This window comes from Cyprinus carpio, chromosome B5 (genome assembly GCF_018340385.1).
Source record: "Cyprinus carpio isolate SPL01 chromosome B5, ASM1834038v1, whole genome shotgun sequence".
Classification (NCBI taxonomy): Eukaryota; Metazoa; Chordata; class Actinopteri; order Cypriniformes; family Cyprinidae; genus Cyprinus; species Cyprinus carpio.
Window position 1 is genome coordinate 17015336 of NC_056601.1, and position 15401 is coordinate 17030736.

Sequence of the window (15401 nt, forward strand, 5' to 3'; positions counted from 1 at the left end):
GGAAACCATAACCTATATTTACACATATGCAAAAATGGACTGTGCAAAATTGTAATGCTTAACAAAGCAAAGCAAAAAAAAAAAAAAAAAAAAAAAAACACTGGTACACTAATGTTACATTTGTAAAAAAAAAAAGAAAAAAAAAAAGGTTTAGCTCTTATACTAAACATCTTGCGCTTTTAAATCCTTTCTAGTGTATTTGAAAAATGTGGTATATGCTAGACATTGAAGATACATTTGAACATTTAAACTAACCCTTGATATTCTGAAATGTTTAATGCTATTTAAATGATAGTTTTAGTATTAACAATATTCTCTTATTCCACTGGAGCATAGGACCTCAACAACTGTTGAGGTTTTGGACTTGGTTTTGGGCAACTGTCTCCAGCTGGGCCCACGACCATCAGTAGACTGCTGCATCATCTCCAAGTCTGTTTTGGTCTACCCACTCTTCTCTTTCCTTGAGGGTCCCACTCCAGTGCCTGTTTGGTGACATTTTCAGGGCTCTTGCAGAGAGTGTGACCTATTCAGCCCCATTTCCACTTTCGTATTTCTTGACCAATAGTCAGCTGATTTGTTTCCTCCCACAAACTGGAGTTTGAGATCTTTTCTGGCCATCTGATATGTAATATATAACAGAGGCAATTGTTAATGAAGGTCTGGAGTTTGTTTGTGGCTGTTTTTGTCAGTCTCCAGGTTTCAGATCCAAGACTGACAAGACTGCTTTCACGTTGGTACTGAAGAGCGCTGTTGAGTTCCACATGGGGCTTAGGGTGTTGAAAGCATGTCTGGCTTTGTTGATGCGGCTTCTAATGTCCTCATCTGCTCCTCCATCTTTGCTGACCATGCTACCCATGTAGGTGAACTTATCTACATCGCTGATGTCCACACCATGTAGTTGTATTTGGTCTTGATGTTTGTGGCTAATCGTCATGGTTTTGTTTTCTTGGTGTTTATTTTGAGGCAATACAATATAAGCAAAAGTTTAATGTTTCACCTAAAACAAAACTGGAGACATCTTAAGACAAAGCTGCAACATAGGCTCATCAGAAATACGTGCCTCTATGCAATGTGCCCATACGTACGAATCACTGCAGTTTCCAGTCGACATGAACACTAGAGGCAGTAAAACTCAGACAACTTTTATTCCTTTTCATACATAGTATGATTTACAGGTACCATTTTGATTCATAAAGCTAATTTTCACACAGTTGCTTGCAGAATATTATGTTATGACTTCAAAACAATTTTAACTTCATGTGCAATTTGCAAACTGATACTTTTGAATGTCGTCACATACAGCTTCATATGCATTCAGAGTTCTCTAATTCAGTAGGTTTGCTTGGTTGCACTTGAGTGATGAAGAGCTCTGGCCCCTGAAACTACTTTTACGACTTTTAACCAACAAGATATGGTGAAGCATCTTATGAAATAATCATAACTTCAGTAAAGAATCTCATTCTGTACAAGCATTTTTGCAGTAATTGATACAGTCTATAGTTCATTATGAAATGGATAGTACAGGTCCTTGATTCTGATTGGTTGAGCTGCCTTCAAAGCTGTTGTAAATTACTCTACAAACATGCACCTTTATTTACGTTTGTGGGTTGCCCGGCAACCACTTTGTTGCAACTTCAACCATTTCTGAGGAACTACATTGTTTGGCAGAAGAATGATGTTTTTATTAACATCATTACACTTTATTTGCTCTGTTTTATTTTGTAAAACCTTACTATGAATATGGAATTTATAACCGTTTTATAAAAGGAATAAGCCCCGTGAAGCCATGATTTACAGTGAATTTATAAAAGCTAAGGGGGTTTTAGGCACTCTGCTTCGAGTCGTCCATATATTGCCCCTTCGCTGTTATAAATTCACTGTAAACCATGGCTTCTTGCTTTATTTCATCATGGATGGAGGTCAAAAGTGCAAATGCAGTACAGTATTAAGAAAAAGCTGCAATATTTTCAAAAAAACACAGTATCAATACAATTGAGGTACTTTTTGAATTGAAGTAATCAATATATGTTTCACCAGGAGTGGTTAGAGATAAAGGGTATATTTTTCATTATCAAGAACTGCTGCTTATAGACCTTATGCTCCAGATAAACAAGCAAGCATAAGCAGCGATCTTTAGAATGTTGTGTTTAAACTTGTGTTTTGCATTAGCTGGTGAAGTGGATTTACTTATTGTAAAGTCAACAAAAAATGATCATGACCACTAAAATGTTTGAAACAGGTGTCATAAATCTCAGTAGACCGGGAAGATTTTAAAATGAGCGGTTCATCCATAAATCCATAAGATCTTAGCCTTGTGCTGTGAAATTGAAACTGAATACAGAAGACAATGAGTGCAGTGCTGAAAAGGGGCGGGGGTACATAAGGTCTATAAATTCCATCTGAAATGAAAAAAGTGCTAGGCTTAAATGGCACAGTAATAGGCACTGAGCTTGCAGATAGAAGGCATGCAGACATTAAATTCTCATTGACAGCATAAATGGTGAGGTTTGGCTGGTGAAAGAGACTAATAAGGCACATTAGGAGTGAATTCTTTAGTGCTTTGATTTGGATCATAAACTGGTGCAGAAGGAGCCGGCTGGAAACCAGGCTGGATGGCATGTGGATTTGGATTGGGATAGACCCCTGCAGCAGCTCCTGGATAGGGCAGCACTGTAGGGTCGTACAGATTGGGGTAAAGCCCTGCAGGTGGAGGAGGTAGTTCACCAGGATAAGGCACAAGGTTAGGCTGAGGTGGTGGATATGGCTGGAATCCTCCAGGTGGGCCTTGCCAGGGAGGACACTGTTGTTCAGCTGGAAGAATAACCACGGGAAATTTGACTTCTGGATCTGAGGCAAAAGACACATCCAGATACACCTGAAAGATAATCATGTGTTTGCTTTACTCTTTGATAGAAAGTCTTGTTAAGCTGTAAAACTGTTTTTTTTTTTTTTTTTTTTTTTTTACTATTTTACAATACATTATTATTAGTAGTAGTAGTATTTTTAAATAACAGGTTATTACAGTTTATTAAAAAATCAGTTTATTAAATTTTTTTTTTCAAATGATCTTATTTTGTATTCTGCAGAAGAATGAATGCCATACAGGTTTTAAATGATATGAGGGCAAATTTAAATTTTGTGGTGAACTATCGCTTTAAATATGACAAAATAGCACCTTGAGTTCATACTGCACTTTTAGAATTCTGCAGTTTTCAAAGGTGACAGTCAGGTCATGTGGAAGGGTCATGTCCACTATGAATTTTGACTTTTCTCCAGAAGGGATGCGATCTCTAGTCTCCTTGACTATATAATTGAATCCACTATTAGTGTTCCTGCCAGTGATGAACGTCTGTTGCTGCTTGAGGCTGTACTTCAGCTTGACGTCACGAGATGAAGAGTTGTCTATGTCAACAAAAATTCTGATTGTTTCACCTGCAAAAATTATTACAATTAGAGACAACATACAACAATAAAGAAAAAAACGAGACTATAGTTAGTTTCTATACAAGTTGCAAATTTAAATTATGTAGAAATTATTTACAGATGACACACAGATATCCAGTGTGTTTAGAAGAACGCAGTAGCTGAATATCAGTGGAAAGTAATTTCAACTAATTTTGATCAGTCTTTCACTTGAGAATGACTAGAGTTTGAGATGCTATACGAAGATATTGCTCTGCTGTTATTTTCATCCCTGAGCAAATTATTAGTCCCATGGCTTTTTTAAATGCAGCCTAAGCAATATGTTTTTCTATAGTAGTTTATGCCCATGTCTTCATATCTAAAAAAAAAGGTATGCAAGTGAGCACACATTTTTTAATACAAATTTGGAAAATTTTATTTGCATGTTTCTTGGTAACTCTCGGAATTTATATGCAATATCTCAAAATGTGTTAATGGAAACCCAACAATTGACACTGCAGGCTAGTGTCTTCAGTTTAGGCAGCTTTGACAGAGGTGCTTAAGAGCTAAACATGTGACATGATCACCTTGCATAAAGCCAGTTTTTTCAGCTGTTACAGCCAGTGACATTTTTCCTGAGCCAAAAAGTTTCATCTTCTTGTCTCGTGTGCCAGATTGTGGTTGCTGTATGAAACAAACAACAACATATTGAATCGAGTGAACTAAAATTACATTAAATTTTAAATCACAGACACATACTTTAAATCACATTACTGGAGCTCTGATGACAGTTTATAAACCAGATAGATCCAGTCCTTTTATGATTGTTTTTTTATGATTATGATTGGTTGAGCCATGTTCAAAGCCATTGTAAATTACTCTGGAAACACATACCTGTGACCTCTTTACATCAGTATTACTGTGCCACAGCATCTATGTGTTGCTTGGCAAACATTCTGCTATCAGAATCACATTGCTTGGTGGACGAATAAGATTTATTATATTTTGAAATGAATAATATTAATAATAATAATATTAATAATGATTATAATAATACATTGCTGCTGCTTTACTTTATGAACAAAATAAATACCTGATGGAACAAACATTTTTATAAAAGTAATTAGCCACTCATTAGCCATGCCCCTTAGCCATTCTTAATTCACTAAATAATACAGCTTCTTGGGACTAATTGCTTTAATAAGCAGTTACATCATCTCTTTATCAATGTGAATCAATAAATGAGTCAAACATGGTATTATAATTCATACCAGTAAATGATCATTGGTCCCATAATTTCTCAGCACAAAGTTTAATTCTGTATGTGTAGCCGATGTTGACTTCCAAGGCCTGCTCATCTTTACTGTCAAGACATACTTAACCCAGCCATGAAGTCCTTTAAAAGATGGAGGCATATTTCTGAAATCATGGAAATATAAAGTTTAGTTTCTGACAAGCATTACAGTATTTAATATGTCATATAAACAGTACATATGCATTAGCATTTCTGAAGTAGTGATTTCTCTGCCACAATTTGACCATGAAGGCCTGACTTACACAGTCTCCTCTGAACAGTGGATGTTGAAAAATGTCTGCCACTTGAACTCTGAGAAGCATTTGTAATCTGATGTGCTGTTAATAGGCAGATTCTGAGGCTGGTAATTCTAATAAACGTATCTTCTGCAGCAGCGGTATCTTGATAGTCCTCATAAGAGCCTGTTTTATTATAGCGTTTGATGCTTTTGTCAACTGCACTTGGGGATATATTCAAAGTTCTTGAGATTTTTCCAACCTAGGCTCCCTGGAAATACGTTTATATATGTGCCTACATTTTTGCAACACCATAATTACATACCTATATGTACAAATCACTGGAGTTTCCAGTCGAAATGAACACTGGATGCAGTAAAAACTTTTATTCCTTTTCACACAAAGTATGATTTACAGGTACAGAGTTTTGATTAATAAAGGCTAATTATCACACAATTACTTGCAGAATATTATGTTAAGACTTCAAAACAATTTTAACATCCTGCACTTTGAAAACTGATACTTTCAAACATTGTCATCACATATACAGCTTCATATGCATGAGTTTTCTAATTCAGTAAACGGTTACTCCATAGCTCATGCGATACAGCGTTGCACTTGAATGATGAAGAGCTCTGGTACAAACCCAGTGAAACTATGGTTTGACAAAAGAGCTTAAATCTGCATAAGGAAGTTAAAATAGCACGGCTGCATCAACAAATGCATTTTTATATCACTTTTGCATTTGTTAAAACTAATACGAACTAATGAGACAAACTACAGGAGCAAGGTGAGTCGCCAGGCCGGGTGGTCTCAACAATCTCTCTCTGAATGTGGAGAAGACGAAGGAGATTGTTCTTGACTTCAGGAGAGTGAACACTCAGCATGCTCCTCTGACCATCAACGGTGCGACTGCAGAGAAGGTGAGCAGCGCCAAGTTCCTGGGTGTGCACATCACAGAGGACCTCTCCTGGACTGACAACACTGCAGCACTGGCTAAGACAGCGTCTCTACTTCCTCTGCAAACTGAGAAGAGCCAGAGCCCTGGCCCCCATCATGTGCACCTTCTACAGAGGCACCATTGAGAGCATCCTGACTAGCTGCATCGCTGTGTGGTATGTCGCCTGCAACGTGTCCTGCCGGAAGACCCTTCAACGCATAGTGAGAGCAGCTGAGAAGATCGTTGGTGTCTCCCTCCCCTCCCTTCAGCCCTCTGCATCGCAGGTGATCCCACCCACCCATCACACAGCTTCTTCAGTCTGCTGCCATCAGGGAGGAGACTGCAGAGTCTCAAGGCCAGGACCAGCAGACTGAAGGACAGCTTCATTCATCAGGCTGTCAGGAAGCTGAACTCCCCTTTTCCCCATGCACCACTGAACTCTGAACCTCAGTCCCCCCGCCCCCAACCGCCACCCCCCCCCCCCCCCCCAACTCCCACTAACACACTGGGACCTGCACCAGACATTTTGTGCAGCATTGGTCTGCTCACTACCTCATTCAGCATTTAACTGACCTCATTCAACTACCTCTTCTGTCAGTTTAAATAAAGAACTGCTGTCTGAGATTTTTGACACTTTAATCAGACTGAATAAGCTCTTTGCACTACAATCATTATATCTGCACAGTTTATTTACTTCACTGGTTTGCACTCTATCTGCCATGTGCCTTGTGCCTCTTTACTTATCTTTCTTTTTACATGACCTATTTGTATATTTGTATAGTTGTACTTTCTATTTTTATCTGTATTTAATGTTCTACTGTTAGTGTTATCTGTATGCATCAAGGGTCTGAGAGTAACGCAATTTCAATTCTCTGTATGTATGTACTGTACATGTGGAAGAACTGCCAATAAAGCAGACTTGACTTGACTTGACTTTACTATCGGGTAGGTTTAGGGTTGGGTTTGGTGTAGGGGATATTTCCACCATGATAGAGCATTAACCTTATACGGCATTCCCTGGATATTTGAATTCTGAACAGCCACAATACATACCTCAAGCAGCGTAATAAAAACACAGCAATATGTGCCTGTACCAATGTAAAAAAAAAAAGTGCCACGGTCACGTATTTCACTTTGAAACTGCTGCGAAACATGCAGTAAGGTGCGTGATTATGGTGTATTTTCATGAGCCTGGTTGGATTTTTCAGATTGACTGACCTTCATTTCTTAAAGGAATGATGGAGTTGGGACAGAGGGAGGTTTACCACTGTTTCACATCAACTTTCCTTTTAATTACAATGTTTAATCATTTAGGAATTATCAAAAATTATTATTATTATTATTATTATTATTTAATCATTTGGGAAATCCCAGTATCTCTTGATACAAGACTTCAGCTGCTCATCAATCCGTAGTCAACGTTGTCTGACTTTTCTTTTCATGACTGGTCATACATTTTCAATAGGAGACAGATCTACTGGCCAGTCAGTCACATCCTCATGTGTCTATGAAAACACACTGTTGTAGCATATGCAGAATGAGACCTGACATTGTCTTGATCTGTTAACCATGGACTTCCTATGAAAGACATCTTCTTGATGGCAGTATATGTCTCTGTACAATTCCAATATATGGCTCCACCTCAATGGTGCCTTCATGCAATTTACCCATCCCGTTTGCACTGATGCACCCCCATACCATGTCTTTGCCTTTGACAATGTGATGTTTGTTTTCCCCCAAAGCAAGCTGACATGTGGACTCATTTGAGCACTGCACACATTTCCACTGTCTTTTTGACTATCTGTGATGAATTTGCTCGAAGCTCACAAACATTCAGCTGAGGTGCCCTGCCTTGCCCTATGCATACTGAGATTTCTCTGGATTCCCTGAATCTTTTTCACAATATTATGCATGGTAGATGGTGAAAAGCCTCAATTCTTTGCAATTTTGCATTTAGAAATGTGATTTTTGATTTGTCTGACAATTCTCTCATGAAATTTGGCCCAAAGTGATACAGCCTTCCTGGTAAAGACAAAGGTGCCTCTTTTACACCCAAACATGATCCCCTCACCATATTACCAATTCACCAGCTTATTGTGGACTATTTTTAAACAGTTTAACATGGATATTGTATAATCTTTTCACTTGTATTATGCCTCTGTGCCATCATTGTTTTAAATATATTTTTACAAAATACATTTAAGTTGGTCAGTGAAACATTGGATATCTATTCTTTGTCAATTAAATGAGAGAATTAAAGAGAATTAACAAATCACAGATTTTATGACATTTTACAAAATTTCCCAACTTTTCTGGGACTGGGGTTGTGGAATAATAAGCAATTAATATGACTGACATTTGCATTTCAGAGGATGGTAATAATTTGTTGGTCAGTTTTGCTTTAAAGTGGTCATATGATGCTGCTAAAAAGAACATTATTTTGTGTATTTGGTGTAATGCAATGTGTTTATGCGGTTAAGGTAAAAAAAAAAAAAAAAAACATTTTCCATATAATGTACATTATTGTTTCTCCTCTATGCCCCGCCCTCGTTCTGAAAAAGCGAGGTCTGCTCTGTTTGGCCAGCTATCCAGCGCATTGTGATTGGCCGAATGCCTCAAGCTTGTGACGAAAATGTTATGCCACTTAACATACTATGCCGTCTCCCAGCAGGACAAGACTAAGTCCAGCTGTTCTGCTCGTGCACATCACATCATTGGTTCTCTTTTAGCAGTTCAGTCAATGTACTGTTAGGAGTAACTGAATAACTTGAATATTGGTTTATTTCGCGTCAGAGGGAGTGTAAGGCACGTTTATAAACCGAATAACTTTAGTTATTTGTGGATTAGTGCGTACTGGAGACGCGAACTGTTTCAAACGATTCAGTTCAATTTGGTGAACTGGTGGTTCAACCGGTTCACTAATAAGATCCGGTTAAATAGAAAGATTTGTTCGTGATCCGGACATCACTAGATGAGACAAAACCAATAAAACCTATTACAAACGAGGCATTTGTTGCATCCAGTGGGGACATATTAAAAAATTAATTATATAAATATTGTGCTGCGTAAACATAAAACCATGTCTGCATTTGTGATCGGAGAAACAACAAACAACAAGCCTACTCTTCTGCTCAGAACTCGCGTTTGAATCATCATTGGCAAATTATTTAAATATAAAAAACGTACTTACAGGCTGTGAGTCAGAAGTTTGAACTGCCCAACTTTATAGAAACAGCCATTGTGCCACAGACGCATTGCAGGCTACTGGTTCAGGAAACAGTCCTCATCCTCCATAAAATGTGCAGCACACATCTGAATATTTGGGTTGGACTGTTCTGGAACAGTGTTGAAATACAGCTTAACCACTGATTTCTAGTCGTGTCCTCTTTTGGAAGGCCAAACAAAGATTCACTTCAACAAAACACACAGCGACTCCACAACATGGCAGCGGCGGCAACAGAGAGAATAAACGTTACGCCTTCTTTCTTTGCATGAACATTTGGACGGTGTTATGCAAATCTTCACACATAGTAATGTAGAGATGTGGGGGGGCGTGTTAGAACAAGCCGTTTTAGGGGTGTGTGGTTGACTTAACTTTTATAAAAAAATATCTCTTTGGATTTGAGAGTTCAGTCTTTGCAACTTTACAGATCTTCTTTATGCACCAAGAGGGAAGTTGTGGCCTAGTGGTTAGAGAGTTTAACTCCTAACCCTAAGGTTGTGGGTTTGAGTCTCAGGCCAGCAATACCACGACTGAGGTGCCCTTGAGCAAGGCACTGCACCCTGGGCGCTGCAGCATTAATGGCTGCCCACTGCTCCAGGTGTGTGTTCATGGTTTGTTTATGTTCACTGCTGTCTGTGTGCACTTTGGATGGGTTAAACGCAGAGCACGAATTCTGAGTATGGGTCACCATACTTGGCTGTATGTCACGTCACTCACTTAAAGAGCTTGTAACACTCCAAAGAGAAAGGAAAACTTGAAATCACATCATATGACCCCTTTAATGTTATAACTGATAGGGAACTGGAAGGAATTTGTTCTGTAAATTGTGTTCATGGGCTGTGAATTACACCTGCTGAATATTATTTCACTGTGGGCATTTTAACAAAATAAGTAACAAAAACAATTGAAGAGGTATTTTGAAAAGCACAGCAGAAGTATCACTCACTGTTGAGGTAGCTGAAATCTGAATGGAAAAACATGACTTCCCGGCCTAATCACTGGTCCATCTGATAAATAAAAAGGCATATTAATATGGGTTACTATTACTATATTAATAACTTAGTTTTTAAAAAAGGATATTTAGTTTACTATCAGCAAACAATCATTTCAGGTTTCACATACCTTATGAGAAAATTGTATGTAATTTATTTATTTTATGCAAGGTATATATGAAACTCATTTACTTACAAGTCTCTCCATATAAAAGAGTTGTATTTCTTTCACAAGTTCCTGTTGACGTTACAGCAAGTCAGTTATTACCACTTCTCTTTTTTTATTACAGCTTCTTTATTGCAAACCAACTTCTCTTTTTTGAGGATGTATGTTCACTGAGCATTTATTTTGGATCTGTCCTGTTTATGAATGTACACATCGATATATACGTGTGTATACGTGTGTATTCTTTTATTTATATAGTAATTTAATACTACTAATATTATCACTACTAATAATAATTTTATACTTTTATATATTTGAAGTTTTTTTATATCGTGCAACCTCACCTTTCTTCGAGCTCTCTTGAATGAAGTATTGCTTTAGTTTGAAGTATCTCTCATGGTCACTGTAGGTTGTTTCGTCGTCACCTGAGCCTTCAGACCAGCTCACATGTGCGTCCCCCGTCAGCTTCACGAAAAAACTGTTCACCTTTATTTCTTTGGTTACCTCCAAAACAACTCGTCCCTCCACAATATCCCCACTAGAAAAAGTATTGCTTTCATTAATCTGGTTGTATTGAAGACTGAGCTTTTTTATGGATCTTGACATTTTAGTTTCTATGTCTGTACACTAAACATTCAAATCCAGCGCAGCTGGGAGGCTCCTCTCGCTTGCCTGGCTAAAGCAGAATGGACATTTCTGTGAAATAAAAGATGGGTTGAGGGTGTGATGCTTCCTACAATTGTCTGGTTTACAATCTCTGCACATTACACAACAGTTTACTCTAATGGTTAGCTTAGGGTCCTGAGATTGCTGTTGCATGGTGTGAACTTCCGAGTTAATAATAGTAATAAATAAATAAATAAAAATCCAACAAGTTAATGCACCATTAATACATATAAATTAGGTTTACAAATTGTTGTTGGTATTAGTATTAGTAATAGTAGTAGCAGCAGCAGTAGTAGGCCTATTAATAATAATAATAATAATAATACAGTTAATAAGTCATAATTTCAGTTAACATAATAATAGTGAAATACTCAAATTATAATAAAAACACCAGTTCACTTCTGTAAATCTGCTATCAGCAGCATTATAATAAGTGTTTACATGGAAGGTAATAAAATAATGTTTTCAAAATAATGTTCTCAAATTGGTTAACACAAAAATGTGTATCTTCTAGACCTACTTTAGCTTCAGGAGGATGCTGATCATGTATGTTTCTAACTATAATTCGTTCTGTGGCTATGTATGCAAGTACACATTAGCAAACAATTAAAATCATTGTCACATGCATAACAATAGGTTTTTAATTCATTCAGAATATCAGTTACTACTGTTAATTAATGAATTTATGTTTATAAATATAAGCAATATAATTGACTAGCATCTACTTTTTCTCAGAGAATGATGATGATTGGGGGGGGTAAGTTTTGCTTTTAATATCATAACTTACTGATAAGAAATTTGTTCTGTACATTGAGTTTATGGGGTGTTAACCACATATTGTTCTGGCCTAACTATTGGTCAGTCTGAGGAACATAAGGCATGCTAGTATGGGTTACAAGAGAGTTGTAATGAACCTTCGCTGGTCTACTGTTAGCAAACAATCTTTTCAGGATTCATATTAATTACATGTCTAAAATGTATATGAAAACCCTTACTGTATATGAAAACCCTTACTTACAGGTTTCTTCGCTTACAAGAGTGGTAATCCTTTGTTCCCTTTCAAGGGAACTTCGAACTGCATCCTCTAGGGGTCGCTATGGGGAACACCTCATCGTGACCCGTGTCTGAAGCATACAATGAAAAAACACCAACGAGTTGGCCGGCGACAGCCTCTGACGTCACTACCGGTGCGACTATAAAACAGGCACTGGGAAAACATGTCATTCTCTTCTTCGTCTTCAAAACTGACCGTTTTGTTTGAAGCTTGCATCTGAAAGAACCGGTAAGAGCTCTTTCCCTGTCTATCATGGCGACTTCTAGCAAGCGTTTAGACGATGTGTGCATCCGTGTCGGCGTTATTTGACACCCGATGACACACACGTTCTTTACGTCATTTGTTTGGGTAAAGAGCACGCACGTGATGTCTTTGAGGAGGCAATCTGCGTGCATTGCGAGCATTTTTTCAAGGAAAAAGCTCCGCTCTCGTTCGTCTCTCTTTCAGAGAAAAAAAAAAAAGGCACGGAGGCACGGAGGAGAATGAGCTCGTGAGAATTTCAGGTGAATCTGTCTGAATGGTTTAAAGAGGGACTTTCCCTTTCGCGCTCACTTTCTAAAAATCCACGTATTGGTAAGTGTGCACGCAAGACTCTGCGCACTTTCTGAAATCCTGTATGGTAAGGGTTACGCGCTCCGCCTCGTTCCCTTTCTTGAAATGATTAGACCTTGGTTCCTTGGGCTCCATTCAGCCATTGTGTATTTGTTTATACACTTCAAGCATCGCTTCCCTCAACATGAGGGGCTATTCGGGCGATTCTCGTGGTAGTTTAGCAGTGCTCCCCTTTTCCATGAAGGGTCGCCTATGAGCGCGCTACTCTGGATTCAGGAGTTCTCCTCTCATATGAGACTGAGTTCACTGGTTTTCCCCAGAGCGCTCCAGCATTATTTCCACAGATCGAGTTGATGACTCTCAAACATACTGTTTTGAGATGCACCATTCCATCTATGAGCTGCTCTATCAGAGTGCCACGAGAGCCTTTCCTTAGAACAGTACTTGAAAATCCATGCTATGGTAAGTGTGCACATTAAGTCTTTGCACACTTTCTGAAATCCACACTGTGGTAAGTTCGCACGCTAGTACTCTGCGTTCTTTCTAAAATCCTATATGGTGAGGGCTTCGCGCGGTTTCTTCGTGCCCTTTCTTGAGTTGGTAAAAGCCCCGTTCATCTTGGGCACCACTCCACCCATGTATCCTCGGATACCTATCTAAACAGGGTGTTGCTACTGGAGATCTGTTGAGAAAGCTCCTTCAGCAAGCTGTGTGACAGGCAAGACTTAGTATAAAATGCTAGGTTCCTAGCCGTATCCCTTTAAAGGAATCTTTCCTGATTCCAAGACTTTAGCTCTACCACCGGGCCGAGGCCCTAACAATTAAGTTGGGTATGTAGCTTAGGCCTTTGGCCGTAAGGGGTATTGTCACAGACAGCCATCTAAACGTCCCGGGGGCAACTCCCATTGAAATGGTAGAGTTGGTATTTAGTGTTCGCCATGATTCTGGCCTGCACTCCCCTCAGCATGGCGGCGTGGGTATACTGTTCCGCAAAGCGACCCCTAGAGGACACTTCGAAGTTCCCTTGAAAGGGAACGTCTCAGGTTACGAATGTAACCATGGTTCCCTGAGTAGGGAACGAGACACTGCGTCCTCTAGCTCCCTGGCATGCTTCGGACGCAAGCTTCAGACGAAGAAGTGAATGACGTGTTTTCCCAGTGCCTGTTTTGTAGTCGCACCGGTAGTGACGTCAGAGGCTGTCACCGGCCAACTCGTTGGTGTTTTTTCATTGTATGCTTCAGACACGGGTCACGACGAGGTGTTCCCCATAGCGACCCCTAGAGGACGCAGTGTCTCGTTCCCTACTCAGGGAACCATGGTTACAATCGTAACCTGAGACGTTCTTGTCTTGTAGACATCACAGCAGAGCAAATAATATATTATATCCATTCTTATTTATTACTTCTTTATTCCTTACTGAAAACATCTCTCTTTCAAGCATGATCTGTCCCAACTTTGACTTGTAAATTACTATTAGCATTTGTTTTGCATAAGTCCTGTTTATGAATGCATACATTATATATATATATTAATATAAATGCATGCATTTTTGTGCAATGTTTTCTTTTTTCAAGCTTTCTTTAATATGAAGTATTGCTTTAGTTTGAAGTATCTCTCAAAAGACTAAATATTCAAAGGCAACTACATGTTGGTTCTTCCTGTTCTCATGGATGAAGCAGGAGTGACAAATGTTCACGCCTTCAAAATTATAATAAATAAATAAATAAATAAATATATATATATATATATTCTTGAGGGAGTGGCACTTCTTACATCTGCCTGGTCAGCACAGATCTTTCAGTGATAGATGGAGTCCCGATTGGCTGGGGGACCTGCTTGCTTACCACAACAGAAGATGAATCTTGTCTTTAATAAGGCTATAGCATGAGATGGGCAAAACATTTATACAAAAAAGTAAAATCATGCATACACACAAAAATGTTTACAGGTCCACCAGTCAGCTTGAAGTGCAGCAATTAAGTATGTCATCCTAAACAACTGAGCATCACACCAATTATTATCAGTATTCTTACGTTTTTCATAGCTAATAAGGATGTCTCCATGATTATGTGTGTGTATGTGTATGTGTGTGTGTGGGGGGGCGGTCTCTCCTCAACCACCACCAGTGTGCAGCATCCACTAGGCTACAGGTGGAGAGGAGAGAGAGATAGAGCCAATCAAGTGGTTGGGGATTATTAGGAGGCCATGATTGACAAAGGCCAAGGGGGCAATTTGGCCAGGACACCCCCCGTGCTGCCAAAACAACTCTGATACTTTGAGGCACGGACTCCACAAGACCTCTGAATGTGCCCTGTGGCATCTGGCACCAAGACATTAGAAACAGATCTTTTAAGTTTTGTCAGTTCCAAGGAGGGGCCTTTATGGATTAGATTTGTTGGTCCAGCACATCCCATAGATGCTCAGTCGGATTGAGATCTGTGCAATTTGGATGGCAACACAACACCTCAAACTCTTTGTCATTTCCTTCAAATCATTCCTGAACAATTTTTGCAGTTTGGTAGAGTGTATTATATCACTGAAAGAAAGTACATGGTCTGCAGCAATCTGTAGGTAGGTGGCACATGCTAAAGTAGCATCCATATGAATGCCAAGACCCAGGGTTTCCCAGCAGAACACTCATCAGAGCTGTTTAACTAACCACAAACATACCAAGGGTCCATTCTTTGTAGGTTGCTAACGCAGTTAGCTGGATTTGATTGTTGACGATTTTACTTGATCTTGGATCGGTTGGTGCTTCAAAGCTCATTCCGGAGTTGCTGTCATATCAACAGGTCCGCCTGCTCGGGAGCATGTAAACAGGATTAGATAGCATCTTTTTAAGCAGAATTGATACTTAAAATCGGTCTCAGCCACTG

The 15401-nt window shown here is 39.0% G+C and overlaps 1 protein-coding gene across 2 annotated transcripts; it reads right to left on the reverse strand.

Moving 5' to 3' along the window:
• Positions 1–1121: 1121 nt before the first annotated feature.
• Positions 1122–10996, reverse strand: LOC109086053 (arrestin domain-containing protein 3-like). 2 transcript variants are annotated; one of them, XM_042724632.1, is made up of 7 exons: positions 10598–10996; positions 10284–10325; positions 10042–10102; positions 4674–4821; positions 3990–4086; positions 3176–3432; positions 1122–2875 (listed from the first exon to the last, which is right to left on the reverse strand). In XM_042724632.1, the coding sequence occupies exons 1-7, from the start codon at positions 10857–10859 to the stop codon at positions 2525–2527; spliced, it is 1218 nt and encodes a 405-aa protein (XP_042580566.1). In that variant the 5' UTR covers positions 10860–10996; the 3' UTR covers positions 1122–2524. The 2 variants fall into 2 exon arrangements, with proteins under 2 accessions (XP_042580566.1, XP_042580567.1); XM_042724633.1 differs by lacking the exon at positions 10284–10325 and having other exon boundaries at positions 10598–10995.
• Between the last annotated feature and the right edge of the window lie 4405 nt (positions 10997–15401).